The sequence below is a fragment of the Ricinus communis genome, chromosome 7, assembly GCF_019578655.1.
Source record: "Ricinus communis isolate WT05 ecotype wild-type chromosome 7, ASM1957865v1, whole genome shotgun sequence".
NCBI lineage: Eukaryota > Viridiplantae > Streptophyta > Magnoliopsida > Malpighiales > Euphorbiaceae > Ricinus > Ricinus communis.
In genome coordinates, this window is record NC_063262.1 from 25,620,604 (window position 1) to 25,638,409 (window position 17,806).

The following is a 17,806-nucleotide window of genomic DNA, read 5'->3' on the forward strand; positions in this document are numbered from 1 at the left end:
CAGACTCGGACAACTATTTAGTGACGAACAGTCAAATAGTAGATTGATGATTATAACATGTATATGGATTGCAGATCCAAAACAGTTATTAGGTTTAACTTCATCTTCCTTGAAGACTTGGTTGGAAGTTCACAGACAGCAAAAACTTTGCTCCAATATTGTGATTACTACCAGAAAACCAATTAATGAGAAGATTATATTACAAAGTCTCAACCTTCTCAATGCAAGGACATAACCATGTGTATGAACATGCAAATTTCAACTTTGATATCCAATGTGGAGGAAATTCCTTTTATGATATACCACCTGTCTAGTTAAATCACAAGTAGATTTCACCTAAGCATAAACAAACACACACGCGATAAAAAACTTAATTCACGACACCGTCATATATATATATGAATGATTATATGGAACAAAGGAGTAGAATGATTAACCAATAATTGCATTGTAAGAAGACTAGTGACATAGTACACATGTAACCAAAACCAATTGCCATAATTCCCATTACAAAGAGGTGGGTCATGGTGGCTAGTTTTCCCTCCTACCACAAAGAGTTCTGACAAAAATCTGCTTCAATAGCCTACATGATATAACATGAAATACGTGACCGTGCCTACCAAACAAAAGTCCATAAACAGGACCACTACCCACTTGCATGCAGGTCAAAACATCCCTGCTATTAGTGCATGTGGAATGTTTGGGAATCATATACTCCTGTCCGCTCCATCATACCAATATAGGAAGTAACCATTTGATATCATTCTGGATAATGACTACATGTCTTTTAATGTACAAAACTAAGAAAGGAGGAAACCCAGCCAGCAGATTCCTGTCTGAACCTTCTAGGTGATGGGACTACATTCTTTTGAACTCTCCTCCAATTTCATGACATCAGTAAAGCACATGATAGGAACAAATGGGGGTAATAGTTTCAAATTATGCAACCAGTGTTTGGAAACCATACCAGAAAGCAGAGAGACAAGAACAGGACCTACATCCATGATCCATCTGGTTCGCCCAAAAATTTGTCTCTCAAAATTGTTTTATATAAAATGTTTCGGGACTAGAAACTCCAGCTAGAAATGTTAACAGAGACAAACATGCAACTTCAGGATTACTTACCTGGAAATTTCTTAACAATATCATGCCACATGAAATAAGGGCTGAAGGTTTGATTGAATTATGTACAGCATATTGTGTAGGGTAATTTGAATAGACAAATTAGAACAAAGACAGACAGACTTATCATATTTTATGTGGCAAGATTGGGATCCAGTTTATGCTCATGTAGTAATTTATTCTACCAGGCCACATGATCATGTCCTAAGCTAAGGAATAACTAATATTTTCAGAACAGAAAATAAGCATTTTCATATCATGAGGAGGAGGTGGCGATAGGCCTAGCAGTTCCAATACTCAAGCCTGGAAGTGCTTGGTAGGTTGACATCCTGATATTGAACCCTCAAGCAAATAACTCGTCATGAATGCAAAGATTCATTAGCCGCAAGGGAATTAGTGATAGAGAACCACCTCTGCTCATGTAGTCGAGGCCCAGAGGATAAAACATTTAACAAAATTATTAAAAATGACGAAGCAAGGGCAAAACACCATGATTTGTGTATGAAGAAAGTGGGAAGTTGCACCTGAAATTTAACGTCTATAAAAACTCTCACCAGGCTCCAGTGATGCACAATATAGTAGCATAGCTTACCATGAATTCGCCAATTCCTGAATCAAATTCAGATTCCTAAAGTAATAATCAATGAACTTGCCTAACTAAGTTTCCTCCAATCCCGCAACCCATCCCCCCTTACAAGATGAAGAAGATAGAAAGAAATAGAAAAGAAGGGTGGAGTCTAGGAGGGAAGAAAACAGCTAATCTCACTGCAGAGATCAATTTCAATAAATATCACTACTCAATTCCTCTGCTTAGATTCTCTGGCAGTGTTGGGGATTATACCAGAGCATAGCAAGATAAATACAAGTCCCTTGACCCTTTAAACAAAATGGTACATGACAATTAAGTGATGGATTCTCAATATTCCATTCACTCATCACTGAAAGCCCATGCTGCACAATTTAAAACAGAATAAGAAAAGAACAAAGTAAAAAGGCAAAATGGTGACAATGTTGAAGCAAGAAAAAGGGAAAAACAAAATCCCTACAGTCATAGGAGGGAAAATTGACGCTAGAAGCCATTTATTATTGATATTTTATTTTTTCTGGTGAATGTATATGTCTCTCATCAATCTAAGAAAACTTATTCTACAAAAACTGATTCGATATTGCACCCGGGTTTAACATTCATAATAAAACAAATTTAACATATAAATTTAACTTTTTTCTCTGAATTATCACCTGAACATTACCTCAGCCAAAAGCTCCTGTCTCACTTTATGTTTCTGCAGGTACGATGCTTTTGATGATCATGCTGCCGCCTCAATAAAATTTTCCTCTCAAATACATACATACAATGCGCATACACGCATAGATAACAAGAGCTGACTCTGCTAAGTCATATATTCTGCACTATATGGGGAGAAAAAGAAAGGAACATAAAGCAAACACACTGAATCGAAGCCTTTGACCTGCTGAAGCAGAATCATCCGTGAAATTTTTATAAAGTGAAATGATGAACCCTTGACTTGATTAATTTGATTGAGCTATTGCACGTCTTAAACCAACTTCTCTTCTATGCATTCTACAGAACTCCCCTCCCAAAATTCCCTTGGTCAAGTTGATATCTTAACTCCCCATTCTGACTCTGCACATAAAAAGAAAAGAAATCCGCTATTAGACATTAAAAGACTGACATAATTCAAGAAAACTAGCCACTTCAAAAAACATTTGTTTCTCCTTAACACACATTTCAACTGCCAATGATCATTCTACAGATTGAACCTGTATAGTATCATACCAAAGTTCAAATTCTTGAATCTTTATGAAGACAAAAGTTTCATCTCTTGAAACTTCATCAAGAATTAAAATTCCCTATTAATAATTCAATTTGATTCAAGTAAACAAACTTATATATAAAACTTTTGTTTCTAAAGAAAAACGTAAACTAAGGATTCAAGAAATTAAACTAAACCTTAGAAACAGCATCAGCAATTAGCTTCCCATGCTGAATATCTTCAAATTGACCATCACGAACAGCCGTACAATCCCTTGGAGTTTCAAACAAAGAAAGTGAAAACTGTTTAGAAACAACACCAACATCAAAATATATAAGACCCGAACTGGGCACATCAACCCGAATACCCTTAACCGGAAACCACAAAAACAACTCTTGGGCCGAAATACCGGACAACGCCCCGATCTGTCCATAACTCAAAGTGCCCGAAACATTCATATCATAATGTAATTCACTCTCAAACTTTGCATTACAAGCTTGATCTAAGTGTACCTCAAAAGCACCTGTTTCATTGATTTTAAAATCTTTAACTCCTTTAGGTAATAGGCCCATGGGTAGCCCATGGTCTTTAAGAACATCGTAGAAAGATATTTCGTGTTGCTGCCGCTGGTGATGATCACCCGTTATTGAGATTGCGAGAGAGAAAAGAATAAGCAAATGCAATAAAAGAAGCATCTTTAGTTTGATTTTTGTTTCTCGAGGAATGTGAGGTTTTCTTTCCTTTTTGTTTCTTTTTTTCTCGTGGATGGTTTGTGTTATAGGTAATGAATTTATTGGAGTGCAAAGTGAGGACAGTATAAGTTTGTTATGGGTGATGATTTTATTTACAGTGGAGGGGAAATTTTTAAGGATTGTTGGAGAATGATGACATTTTGAAGAAGATCATTGTAGAGAAATGGAGAAAATAAATGATGGAGTTGGAAGAAGAAGAAGGAAAAAAAATTAAAAAAATTAAAAAAAAAAAAAGATGGGGACAGTGATGCCAGCTTGAGTACAGATAGGATTATAAGCATGATCAATTATTGGTGGGTATTGTGGGGTCCTTTTCTTTTCTTTAATATTTTAATAAGAGGCTCAAAGGCAAGTCTCAACATTGAATCATACCTATAAGAGAATTAGAGAATCGCCTTCTTCATATGTTATGCCAGACCTTTCTTATTACATAAATCTATGGAAAAATTAGGAAGGCCTTCTTAAACTTTGCCGTTTTGCTTTTATGTTCCTAAACATAGTAATTTTTACCTTCTATATTTGCATTTCATTATTCCATAAAATTGTTTTTCTTTGTTAATAGGCTGTTAGTTTAAACTATTTTTAAATTGATTGAGAATTGAAATATTTTATAATATAAAATATTATGAGCTATTTTATTATATAAAATAAGAAAACTGGAGATTAGATGGGAAAAAAAAATATGCTATGTGTTTTTGTATTATTTTATAATTTATTGAATCAAGAAGTTTTGATGATGCATAGAAATGTTTTTTTTAAAAATATAAAATAAATTTTATGGAATTTTTTTCTGAATTATAAATATAAGAAAAGTAATTCAAATTCGAATATTTATTTAAGTTAAAATATATATTTATTTATCGTTACATTAAATCTTTGATCATAAAATGTTTATAATTTACCCTAAAATTTATTTGTTTTTGAAGTGTAATTCTTTACCTCTTAATTTTACTACACTATGTTTTCAGAAAAAAGAAATATTCATTATAGTATGTAATTATACCCAGTAGGTGAATTACATGCAAGTAGGCAGAGTAACATTTTTGTAATATAAGATAGATTATTATACACATGGCAATAGTGGAGATAAAAAAAATTAAAAAATTAAAAGAAAAAGGAGGGCAGCGGATGACATGCGCCGGTGGGGCGTAGACCTAGCCGTTGTTCATGAACCGGCAGTTCTAATTCACGATTTCGTAGTCTTTAGTGTCGACAGGTTATAGTCCATGATTTTAGTTTCGGTAAGGCTGAACCAGTGTAAAAGAGTTAATTAGTTTTTTTATGGAATTCAATTTCAACTGAAGAAGCCGACTTTTAATCAGTTCTTTTTTCGATTTGGGACCAGTTTAAATCTAATTTTAGATTTGACCTATTCTAATATTGTCTTGTCCGATCCAATTTTACACTTGAATCTGGCCGTGGCCTGGTCTAGTTGGAAGAAAGAAAAATTTCAAAGACGAGGAGCCATTTGAGTTGGGATCAAAAATAATGTTACTAATGTTACGAAACCTATTAGAAAATTTATTTTATTTGATAAAAATAATAAGAGAATAAATAAAATAAAAATAATAAAATTAAAAAAATATTTAATATCATAAAATATACTAATAAATTAATATATAATTTATTTAAAAAATTATCTATTTTAGTAAAATTTAATTTAACTGTAACAAATTCTATATAAATCTAAATATATAGAATTTTAAATTAATTTTATTTTATTTATTTATATAAAAAAAATTACCGGAAGCCACCCACAATTGTTTTATTTTATTTTTTTCACATAAAAAATTTACTAAGCTTATTATATAAAAAGAAGAATTATTCAAGAAAGAGGGAGAGAGAGAGGGAGACATAGCATGTGCAAGATAGGGATGTGAGGGCGTGAGTATGATTATAATTTTGTCTTCACATAAATAACAACCCATAATTTCTAATACTATCAATTATAGACAGTTTACTACTAAGCATGTTTCCATTAATTATTATTTGTATTTTTGTGCTTACAACATTAAGTATCATTTCTCCTTCTTTTTCTTTTTTTTCTCTACACTTTATAAATAGGCAGTCAATACAAATATAAAACCCTTTTTTCAAATATTTTTTATTTTTTATTTTTTCATACTTGATGGAACTGAACCATGTGAGATTGCCATTCAATAATATCATATTCCTACTCTCCACCAAAGCCTGAATTTATTAACACCCTTTATCTCAAAAATAAAAAAAAAATAATAATAATAATCATACGGCATAAGGCGAACATGACCAATTTGTTATAATTACGTATATGATTTTTATTTTTCTTACCAGAAGTGATTAAAAAGAAAATTGTTTATAATTAATTAAAGGTTAAAAAAATTGGAGGCCATGTCAGGCATGCATAAGGACTTCTTTTAACCTAACCTGGACCTAGATGAAGCGTGGGTTGCAGTCTCGAGCCTAGGTTGCTCTCTATTCCCCACCCGGCCCAACATGGTTTTTCAGTTCCGCCCGTCGCCCTTTCACAATATTTTTATTTTTATTTTTTTAAAATATATTTTTAGCAGAAGTTTACTGATTGTTTCCCGCTAAAGTTTTGCTTCACAGTCATACGAGTGTTGGCGGAATTTTCTTTTGTATAATTCCCTAATTATTAATAAATATTAATCGACATTTGTAAATTTTTAGATCTTTTGTCCCATCAGTTGTATTAAATATGTGAATAGTGAATAAAAAATTATATATCTAAGAATTAATGTTATATAATTTTTAATATATGCTAAGTTATATCGTATCTCTTTTAGTGAAAATATATAATATTTATAGCTAATAACATTAAAATAAATTTAATATTATTATTATTTTTTTATTATTGTAGCTGTCATCATTATAATTTATTACCATGATTTATAGTAATTGTTATTAGTATTTAATTATAAGTTTTTTTTTTTTTTTTTTTTTATAGTTGATATTGTGATATGAAGTGATTGGATCGAGACCATAGCAAAAAGTGCTATCTAATGGATGGCATCAAGACTGTTAATATACGGTAAGTATTAAAGAGAAATATATTATAATGTATGCAGTAAGTCTTAAATGGAGATATATTATAATGTGATTGTTGCTTTGATTCGAGCATAGCTCTCTACACTGATTCTTGAGTCTTTTTTTGACATTATTAGAGGTAAGGTTCCTTATTGAAGAGTTATCTGATCTTGCGGCTAACATTTTAAATAAGAGACAAGATCGAAATTAAGATCCTTGATTGAAGAATTGTTTCATATAGGCGTAAGTCTTATTGGAATAAGAGAGTATAATGTTATAGATTGAGAGATAAAGTTCAATTACGAGGTCTCTTCCCACTATTTACTTATTTGACGATCTGTGGTGCATTTATGTAATGTGATTGTTTAATTGATTTTTATTTATATAAATGATATTTGTATGGATAATTTCATCCGCATTTTTAACTTTTTATCAATTCTATTTCTTTCACCTATAAGATTTTGTCGTGTCATATTTTCAATATCTATTATGTGTGTCTTTTAGATACTTCGTAGAGTATTATATTTATATTAAGATTACATTTAGTTTATATGATGCAATAATTCTTTTTTTTAAGTATTATATTATAAATAAAATTCGATATATAGATTAAGTATATGATCTTGAGCAATAGTTGTTATTATGAATATTATGATTGAGATTATAGTTTTACGTTTCGAATTTATTGTTAAGATTAAACTTGCTATTGGTTTCAATGGTTTTACGCCTATCTGCTCGCTAACATAACTCACTAGCTTATAGATCAAATTATTATAAAATTAGATATTATTGTTAAATAATTAAAAAAAGAAAAAAAAGGAAAATGTCAAATAGTGGTAGCAATTATCGTTGGGCGTAACTGTATAAATTGTCTTTGATATAGAATGTGCACATAGCTGCAACTAGCTTAGGATGGGGTCTAAATTCTTTACTGCAACACTAAATGAAAAAGACTCCATCAAAAGCATGACCTAAATGATCTTACAGAGAAATAAAAATGCTTTAAAAACCCTTCATCTAAAATTTGAACTCAAATCTTTGTAGCATTGTAAAAACACTTCGATCGTTAGACTACCACTAAAAATGTAAAAAGGTGGATGAATTTGATAATTAAATTTATTACCTTTTAAATTTAGGAGTTCCAATACTGAAGGTGTTTGGATATGGATCCAATTTAAAAATCTTAAACAAGAACCATTCCAAATGTAGGTCAAAATAAATCATCGCAGTATAAGAATTATTATGTGAACGACCCGAGAACCAAAGAATTGGAGACTGAATCCGAGAGCAGGCCGACAATGATGCACTATTATATGTCTCAGGATATTGTAGTCTTTCATTCAAAAAGAAAAAGAGAAATTACAGACTCTCTCCTCATTTTAAGGAACACTTTCTTTTTATGTGTTTTATTTTCCTCAAGTATCTTTCCTCTAATCATTTAACAAAAAGATATACAAAATATTTTGACATTATAAAATACAAAATCTCTAATTATTTAATAAAAAATATAAAAAGTAAAATAAAAATAATAAAATTTTAAGATTTTTAATGTTATAGTATATAGACTTGCTATTTATTTAAAACTTTTATCTATTTTATTAAAATTTAGTTTAGTTATAATTAATTTCATATAAATTTAATTAATTTTACTTCATTTAAAATATATAAATATTAAATTTTATAGATCTCAACTAATTATAATTTAAAGCGAAACGAAACAAAAATAATTATTTTATTATTTTATTTTTAATGTAATGCATACAAGACGTTTGGTATTTTGTGAAAGATACCATCTAGTAAGAAGAGTGCCTATGGACACTTCCTGACATTGCCGAATCAACCGAATCAGTCGCTATATAACTCTTGCCAATTATTCGTCGCTCTAATAATCACAAACTTTGAAAATCTCACACAAGGCAACTGCAAATAATGCAATCATTCATGGCAAGAATTTTTAATGATATTTCTTGGTTATAATTATTTTTTTATAATAAAATAAAAAAAATTCTTAAATTGGTTTGGTTTTAGTTTTTTGGTCTGGTAAAAATACGGGAAGGAATATCTGAAATTTAGAACTGTAAAGAAAACATATGTCACGATTCAATTCAATTTAGAAAAAGTCAAATGATAAACGAATGGATGCTTTCTTCTTCGCCTGTAAGATGCTCCTGCCTCTGTTGCTCCACCGCCGCCGCTGTTGCACCGTCGCCTTCGTCACACCAAGGTCTGATATCGGCGCTGTATTAGAGAATCGTAGGGAACCTTTTTTCTTTCGGTGATTATGTTAACAGACTAATTGGAGAACCACTTTTTGGCTCATTGTGGTCTAATTTCACTTTTCAGAAGATTACGTTTGCATTTTCTTTATCCATTTGGACTTAGAAGGAAATTAACAATGCCTCATTGCGTTGAACTGTTGTGGCTTATATTTACAATTATTTGAATCTCAACTACACAGGTATCTTAGCTGGCTTTGAGAATGAACTGATGAAACAGACTGCAGTGAACTTGGGACGGCGGCTCATGCACTCACGAATACTGGAGCTGCTGCAAATTCTTTACCATTGCCTTCAGTAGTTTTGGTTCTTCAGGTATGAGTTCTTCGTTCTGGTTCTATATTGCATAAAATAGGCTATAAATTGGCGTTTGATCCGCGATTCCCGGCTACAATTTCCTGCAGCTGTATCAATTCAGCTAACCCAACAGATATAGATTTACTTCTACAGAAACCAAACTTGGTGCTCCCGAGTCTCTGTTTCTCTCTAGAAAATCAAATTGGCCAGAGTTAGTAGACAAAAACAGAAGTTGAGTTAATACATCTGCACATGATCAACAGAATAAAAAGATCAGCATTATAAAAACCTTTAGAGTTTTCAGTAGATATTGCAATTACTTAAAATGGTGAATTTATTTGGTTTTTTCATATTTTGTTGACCGTCTTTTATTGGTTTGTTGTAGATGCTCAATATTTGTATGTTTTATCATAAAAAGTTTCTGTCAGGCTGTGAGATGGAAGCATATTAATTTGGGCAAGGCAAGGAGACTGGGACAGCCTGGGTATGTTTATATGGGTCTCTAAGAATATATCTTGCGGAATTCTGGCCCGCAGGTCTAAGAGTGAAGATTATTGGTTCTATTCCGATGTGGCCGGAATAGCCGAAATGTTTAATTTTATTAAAAAGAAACACAACAAAACACTTTTTGTTTCATCTCGATTAAAATCTCGGCCATCTCATACTGCAACGATTAAGATTAGGTCGAAATAGTCATTCCGGCGGAGACTAATGAGATAGGTCATGAAGCAACTTTGTAAAAAAAAAATTATATTACTCAATTAAATTAAAACACTTAATTCTAACTCAATACAATCTTTTGTCTCTCTATCAATAAAAACGAATTGAAATATAAAATTTCAAAACTAAAAATTTAAACTTCTGTTATCTATCACTCCATCTTGTACTCTACAGTTTAAATACGTATATTTTCCACTAATTCATTAACATTTTTTATTATCTAATTTATATTGTTTAATAATAACAACTTAAAACTTATATAATTTGATTTTCATAGTTTTATCATCTACAAAATACTATTTTATATCTTAATTAGTTGTATTATAGAAAGAAAATGAAAAGTTGGATATCTTTTTATTTGTTGCTTTATAATATGCTATCTAATTATTTTATAATATACTTTATAATACGCACGGGTAAACGGCCAGTTGAAAAATAGTTCTCAATGTTCTTGAAAGTCAAATCCTAAAATTTTTCAATAATCTAGAGCATTCCCATATGAAAACATCTTAAAGAATATTTAAATATAAAAAATAAATATTTCATTTAAATTCAATATCAACTCTTTATATTTTAATTTTAATTTTACTTTTATTTTTGTAAGAATTGATAGTTTTAATATCTCTCTATTTTTCTTTTCAATTTTTTCAATAGAAAGATAAAAATTACAAATATCAATTATATAAAAATTTATAAAATATTAAATATATGATAGATAATAAAGTTTCGCTCTTAATTTATAGAGAGGCAAATTGACTATTTATTTTATATTATATTATCATTTTAAGATAAATACATATATAAAAAGTTGATTCAAAATGCTATCAGGCATTATGACGATTAGCTGAAATACAAATTTGACCCAATAGTAAAACCAACTAAAAAAAACACTTATTTACGTTTTCATTATTTTCCATTCATATTGTTGTTGTCATCCCTATTTCAGACTTTTAAACGAAACGGTCCGAATATCTCAATTCTTCTTGAGAAAGTAATTTCACAATTTACGATGGTTATACAATAAATTATTGAGGTGACAGAATGCCCTGTGAAATCACCATTTCACACTAAATTCTAGTCGCCATTTCATACTATTCGATATGATATCTTCGGATATTATTGAAAGAATCTTTTTTATGAGAGCCACTCGATGTTTCAGGAAATATTCAATGTGTATGTAATAAATTCGTGATTTTGCTTACAAATATAAATGTGTATGCAATCTTTTGTTTCTTATTTTCTGGGGATCCCAAATATCAAAGGTACTGAGCTGTCGGTCGAAGATTGATCTCAACTTTTGGACCCACAGTTAGAAAATTGTTCTAAAGAAGCTGCACTGACTGATAAAGATTGAAGTGTGGCTCCAGTTATCTCTACACTGGGTCCCCCTTCTTTGCTGAAAGTGAAAATTACAACTAATCCATGGCATTTTAGCTCATTTTGGTGCTTTGATCCGTCTTCTTTTAATACTAATTTTTAACTTTAAAATTTGTTTGAGTTGAGACTTAACACTTCAGTTCACTCCTTTTGTTAGTTTATTAATTACTATTCAAGATCAGCGGTAAAAATTTGAATCAAAATCAATATTCAAATAAAAACGCCATCCATTTTTATTAATTGAAATAAAAAAATAAATCCACTTAAGAGTCTAAAAGAAAATAGAACATACCTTGAAAGAAAATAAGAAATAAAAAAGCATATATTTCAAAATGTTATATATTTTCTAAGTTGAGAGGATCAAATTTTAATAATTATAACGAGTTTAAATATAAAATTTGATAAAGATAACAGTTTAAAAATATAAATTTTAAATAATAAAATTTATAACGATCTAAATAGATTTAAATATTTATGTTTAAAGATAAAAAAAAGACTAAGAATTAGAAAAGAGATCAAAATAGGAAAAAGAGTTGGAGACGTAGGATTTCTCACGGTATCCGTTGTTAAATGGATATTTGTGTAAGTTGAATATAATAGATTTATCAATATAATTTTTAATAAGGACCAGACATACTAGTTTAAAACAGTAGGGACAGAAGTGTTAGAAAACTAATCAATAGGGTGTTATTTATAAGTTTCCCTTGCTAAAAACAGTGGCAAGCCATCTGCAAGCTGTTAGCTGTCTGCAAAAAAATTAAACATGGCCATCTTCAGAATCCCATGTGGTCTTTTAACATTATACTTTCTCACTTCCACTTGTTAAAGCAACACATTCTACTCATTGTTTCTTTCTATACAAAACAAAGCTAAGATATAACTGGCAAGAGAGATAAGGGATACAATGCACTCTGGTGTTTGCTTGTCGTTCTTCTTCTTTATTGTACTTGGATGTGTGGTTACTGGGTCTTTAGCTGGTGACCCTTATGTGTTCTTTGATTGGACTGTTTCTTACCTTACTGGATATCCTCTTGGTGTTAAACAACAGGTTCCTTTCTCTTTCCTTCACTGCAATTCTATTTCTTTTATATAATTTTATTTGATTTTTCTTTATTACTTTTTTTTCGGTTCTCTTTTCTTTATGAAATTTCAGTTTCCAGGAAAGTCATCCTGGCTGTAGTTTTAATTGTTTTACTAAATATTGAGACAATTATTGATGAGTTCTGGTAATTACATAGGAGTTAATTCTTTTTCTTGAGCTGGTTTGGAGTTTGAATTGCATAGTTATGTCTTAAATATAATTAGGAGCTTTTCAGTACTGTTCAAGTTGTCTTCATGCGCACGAGTTCAATCGAATTGTATTCTTCCAAAAACATACTACTTTTGACAAATTTTTTTTTTTCAAAATACTTTGTTTTTAAGTTGAAATAATCAAATTCTATAAATTATGAGCTTTCCAAACATGAGAGTTCACTAAAATGCTCAAGCTTTTGGGTTGAAGGGTTCTTTGAAACTAGTCACATCCACAGTGCACTAATGATTATGTTTTTCTTTATATTTCAGTTTTTTTGCGTTTAGCTTGATGATTTATGCCATATGATGCCAAAATAATGTCGGTTGCCTGTTCTTATTACTTGAATCAACATTCCAGGTGATAGGTATTAATGGGATATTTCCTGGACCAATTCTTAATGTTACTACAAATTGGAACGTTGTTGTCAATGTCAAGAATGAACTCGACGAGCCATTGCTTATTACGTGGTATAATATATGCTTACAATTTAAAAACATTAGAACAAAAATCTCGTAAAAGAGTGCTTATGTTGCTTCACATGATGTAGGAATGGCATACAGCATAGGAAGAATTCCTGGCAAGATGGTGTTTCAGGGACTAATTGTCCAATTCCTGCTGGGTGGAATTGGACATATCAGTTTCAGGTCAAAGATCAGATAGGAAGTTTCTTTTACTTCCCTTCCCTTAACTTCCAGCGAGCAGCAGGTGGATATGGAGGAATCATAATAAATAATAGAGATGTCATTCCATTGCCATTTGCTGTGCCTGATGGAGATATTGCTCTTTTTATCAGTGACTGGTTCACAGAGAGTCATAAGGTCAGTACAAATGGCGTTTTGCTTATTGCTTAAGGTGAACAAATGGCTGGTTGAGTTGGCTTACGTGGTTGGCCAATGTTTATGGGGAAACAGGAACTGAGGAAACATGTCGAAAAAGGAGATGACCTAGGAGTTCCTGATGGTATCCTCATTAATGGATTTGGTCCTTACAGATATGATGAAGCACTTGTTCGAGAAGGCATTACTTATCAGATAATAAATGTTGAACCTGGTAAGGATCTAGATGTGTATCCCATGCTCAGTTTGCTATTAATTACTGCTTTTAGGACTTAAATATTGCTTGGATGAAATAACAATATAAATATTAAATTGAACTGTCTCCCAAAAATTTCTAAATTATACTCATATGTTAGAGCAGGTTTGATTGTCACATAGGGCTCTGATAATATTTACATTTATTGGTAGCAATCCATCTTCCCAGAGTAATTTTCAAAATCTGAAAGTGAAATTGTCAATTTTATGCAAGTTTCACCCTTCAATTTCTTTTTATTGTTTGCGTTCCAGAAGATAGGCTTCATTGGCATGTGATTGTCAAAGATGGATACAGACATTTCAATCTGTTATTGGTGGTCTTAGTCATTTGACCTGTCTTTCATTGTACTGTTTGATACAAGTGTGTCTTGATTGTTGTAGCTTTTGCATTGAGTTTCTGTTCCTTTGATTTGAGTTCTTCACTCAAAATATTATTGAAAATTAACTTATAACAATTATGTCATTTGAGCTCCTTAGTTGTTTTATGTTCTCTTTTTGCACTGGTTTCTTCCAGCAAAATTGGCTTATGCCTTCCAGTAATATGGAGGACAAGTGAAAATAATTCCGATTACCTGAGATGTCCATGCATAACTAGACCATTAGTCAGATATTTGAGTTGCCGTATTTCTCACTTGAAACCTGTGCAAAATTGATAACTAGCAATGTCTTAGTTACTTGGAGTGATGGTGAAAATAAATTTAAAGCCCGCAGGAGATTAGTTCTACGGCGAGGAAAACCCAGTTTACTATTTTAGCTTTTTCTGTTCTCAAATCCTAGATATAATTTTGACTCAGCTGAGAAAATGCCTTTTTCTTTTCTTTTTCTTTTTGTTCACATTTTGGTCATGCTAACAGCATTTTGCACCACAACTACTTGTTGCTGCTCTTCTTAACATTTCAGATGCTTAATATTTCATCTTAAACAGGAAAGACATATCGTCTCCGGGTGCACAATGTTGGTATCTCAACTAGCTTGAATTTCAGAATACAAAACCACAATTTGCTTCTTGTGGAGACTGAAGGATCATATACTGTTCAGCAGAACTATGAAAACATGGATATTCATGTGGGTCAATCGTATTCGTTCTTGGTTACAATGGATCAAAATGCTAGCAGTGATTATTACATTGTTGCCAGTCCTCGATATACATCATCTGCATGGAATAAAGCTGCAGGAGTTGCTATTTTGCACTATTCCAATTCACAGGGACCTGCATCAGGTCCTCTTCCTGATCCTCCTAATGAATACGATACATTTTTCTCAATGAATCAAGCAAGATCCATAAGGTTGTAATCATGTACATGCCTGTTTGAATTAATTGTTAACTTATACCCTTTTAAGCAGTTGAAAAAATTGATTTACCTCCCTATTGTAAGCTGGATGATTTTGTCTCTAAAATTGAATTTTCAGAAAGGGGGAACCAGTGCAACACTAAAACCAGAAGGCTTATTGTTTACTTTTACTTCTAGTTGAACTTTCATACGAAAACAACTACTTTTGATTTTCATGGATTTTGGACTGATTGTTAATTTAATCTCGTACATTTTTCAGATGGAATGTCTCAGCTGGTGCTGCTCGTCCAAATCCACAGGGATCTTTCAAATATGGCGAAATTACTGTGACAGATGTATACGTACTTCTCAATAGACGTGCTGAGCTTATAGATGGGAAATGGCGCACTGCCCTTAACGGCATTTCATACTTAGCACCTTCAACACCCCTGAAACTTGCTCAGCAATATAACATTTCGGGTGTCTACAAGCTTGACTTCCCTAACAGAATAATGAACAGACCTCCTAAAGTTGATGCATCTCTAATTAATGGCACTTTCAAAGGTTTTATGGAAATAATCTTTCAGAACAATGATACCACTGTCCAAAGCTACCATGTTGATGGTTATGCATTCTTTGTTGTAGGGTGAGTTTTGGGTTTGGATATGCTTCTCATTTTTATTCCTGAGTAATGTTAATGCTGGAACAAAAAATGTAATTTTGCAACTTTTTTGTTGTAGAATGGATTTTGGAGTGTGGACAGAGAATAGCAGAGGCACATACAACAAATGGGATGGTGTTGCTCGCTCCACTATACAGGTAAATTGACCTGTAATCCCCATTCCAAAGGCTTTACATGAAGGCATTTTCTGAAAAGGCATAAGAAGGCCGAAACAGACTGAAAGAGAAAGAAAATGGTATCTGAATATATGTTGCCGAAAAGAAAACTGGAGAATACTCCTAAAACATCATTGTGGAAAAAGAAAATTGAACTTAATGCCTTAGAAATTTACCAGTGAGGACTATATGCTTTACGAATACTAAACTCCATGAAAGAAACACCGCATAGTGTGTTGGAACAATTATAGGCTGTTCAGTAATAAGGGACATTGTTTTTGTTGCCAGGTAGATATATTATATTCTATTGCAATATCAAGTTCTTATTTTGGGAGTGTTCTGAAAGAGATCAGAATGGAAAGCATTATCATTCCAGAATAAGAAGACCACTATTAATGCCAATAAATGGAAGTGTAAAGGAAATGGGATTTTAAACAAATAAAAGAAAAGGAAAAGAACCATGCTGTGGGTTGTAGAACCACTGTTGCTCGCAATGGATAAAATGATATTATGGACTGGCTAAGGGAGTTATATGAGCATGTCTCATGATTCATATAAAAAAGTGTAGTCCTAAGTAGAACAACTTCTCATTTCTCGCTTGATTACAGGTCTTTCCTGGAGCTTGGACTGCTATTCTAGTTTCTCTCGATAATGCAGGCATGTGGAATATCCGTGCACAGAATCTCAACTCCTGGTATCTGGGGCAGGAGGTTTATGTCAGCGTTGTAAATCCAGAAATTGATGCATCTGAGATTGCTTTGCCTGATAATGCCATATTCTGTGGGCTATTATCATCCTTACAGAAGTAAGATCTCTGAAGCAGAGTTGATGGCTTTTGTCAAAATACAAAGTTACATGGAGAAACAAAAATGACTCGCATTTACTCATATTTCGATTAAAATCTCCAGGATATCTTATGGTATATGACCTTTCGTGGTAAATGGCATTGTGCATAACTACTGGATTTGAACTGCTAAACAAAATCTTTTTGACAAGTTCCTTTTTCTACCTTTGAACTTTAAAAATGAAAAGTCATCTGCTGAAGGAAATTATCATAGCCTTCCATTTGAATCAATTTTGCTAACGCTGCTACTTGACATTTCAATTTTTTTTTCTTTTCTCTTTTGCAGGGACCAGGCTCAAAGATTCAGGTTTTCCAATGCACCATCAATTCCAATTGCAGGTAGAACGATTTTTGTTGCATTAATCGTAGCATTGCATGCAAGTTCTGTCAGGTAACAGATTCTGGAAATTGGAAAAAACGCGAAACGAATCGAATCTTCTCATGGGGAATAATTTATCCAGGGTAAGTAACATTGTTGGATGCAAGGCTTGTATCATAGTAACTGACTAACTTGTATATTTGTAAGATTGTATTGTATTCAGTGCATTTTTGTTATTCAAGAGGGTTGCCTTGCATAGCGGTGATTGAGGATTCCCGGTTCTCAGCCCACTGAATCACTAGAATTTGTTCCCAAAACTATAATTAAACCTCATAGTGATTTTCTTATCAAATATCCATCATTCGACTCTCTTCTGCATTCAGCATGCATCTTATATTATAACAGATGATGGACACATATGAAACAAACAAATATTGCACCCCATATCTTGAATTTTACGATTCAGCAGAATTAAATTTCTTGTTTTAATCTCTCAACTTCTATGTTTACGGTATGTTTACAATTAAAACAAAAAATTCCCTTTAAAAGAAAGAGAGCAAGGAATGGTGATTTCAGAGATGAAGAAGATAAAAAGCATTCCACATCCAATTATAGAATGGATTAAGTGATATTTTGCAAAATAAGTAATGGTTTGGTTTTTGTTTTTGTTTTTGTTTTCGTTTCTGTAAATGAGGATGATTGGACAGTTGTACGAATCACATGTTCACAGGTTCCATGTGTTTGGATCACTGGAAAAGTCCCTTGAGTTCTTAACTGACACGTAAAGACAAGCACAAATGAATT

General features: G+C 31.9%; 2 protein-coding genes across 4 annotated transcripts; one reads left to right on the forward strand and one right to left on the reverse strand.

The window, feature by feature from the left end:
• Nucleotides 1-2,173: 2,173 nt before the first annotated feature.
• On the reverse strand, nt 2,174-3,890 carry LOC8259699. Of its 2 annotated transcripts, XM_048376565.1 has the most exons (3): nt 3,410-3,550; nt 3,095-3,170; nt 2,174-2,767 (listed from the first exon to the last, which is right to left on the reverse strand). In XM_048376565.1, the coding sequence occupies exons 1-3, from the start codon at nt 3,493-3,495 to the stop codon at nt 2,705-2,707; spliced, it is 225 nt and encodes a 74-aa protein (XP_048232522.1). In that variant the 5' UTR covers nt 3,496-3,550; the 3' UTR covers nt 2,174-2,704. The 2 variants fall into 2 exon arrangements, with proteins under 2 accessions (XP_048232522.1, XP_002527260.1); XM_002527214.4 differs by having other exon boundaries at nt 3,095-3,890.
• Nucleotides 3,891-12,071: 8,181 nt separating this feature from the next.
• LOC8259701 (monocopper oxidase-like protein SKU5) lies at nt 12,072-17,356 on the forward strand. 2 transcript variants are annotated; one of them, XM_015724224.3, is made up of 9 exons: nt 12,072-12,394; nt 12,998-13,107; nt 13,188-13,458; nt 13,552-13,690; nt 14,657-15,017; nt 15,283-15,648; nt 15,743-15,821; nt 16,448-16,644; nt 16,970-17,356. In XM_015724224.3, exons 1-9 carry the CDS (start codon nt 12,251-12,253, stop codon nt 17,076-17,078), a joined length of 1,776 nt encoding a protein of 591 aa, XP_015579710.1. In that variant the 5' UTR covers nt 12,072-12,250; the 3' UTR covers nt 17,079-17,356. The 2 variants fall into 2 exon arrangements, with proteins under 2 accessions (XP_015579710.1, XP_015579711.1); XM_015724225.3 differs by lacking the exon at nt 12,998-13,107.
• Nucleotides 17,357-17,806: the final 450 nt, after the last annotated feature.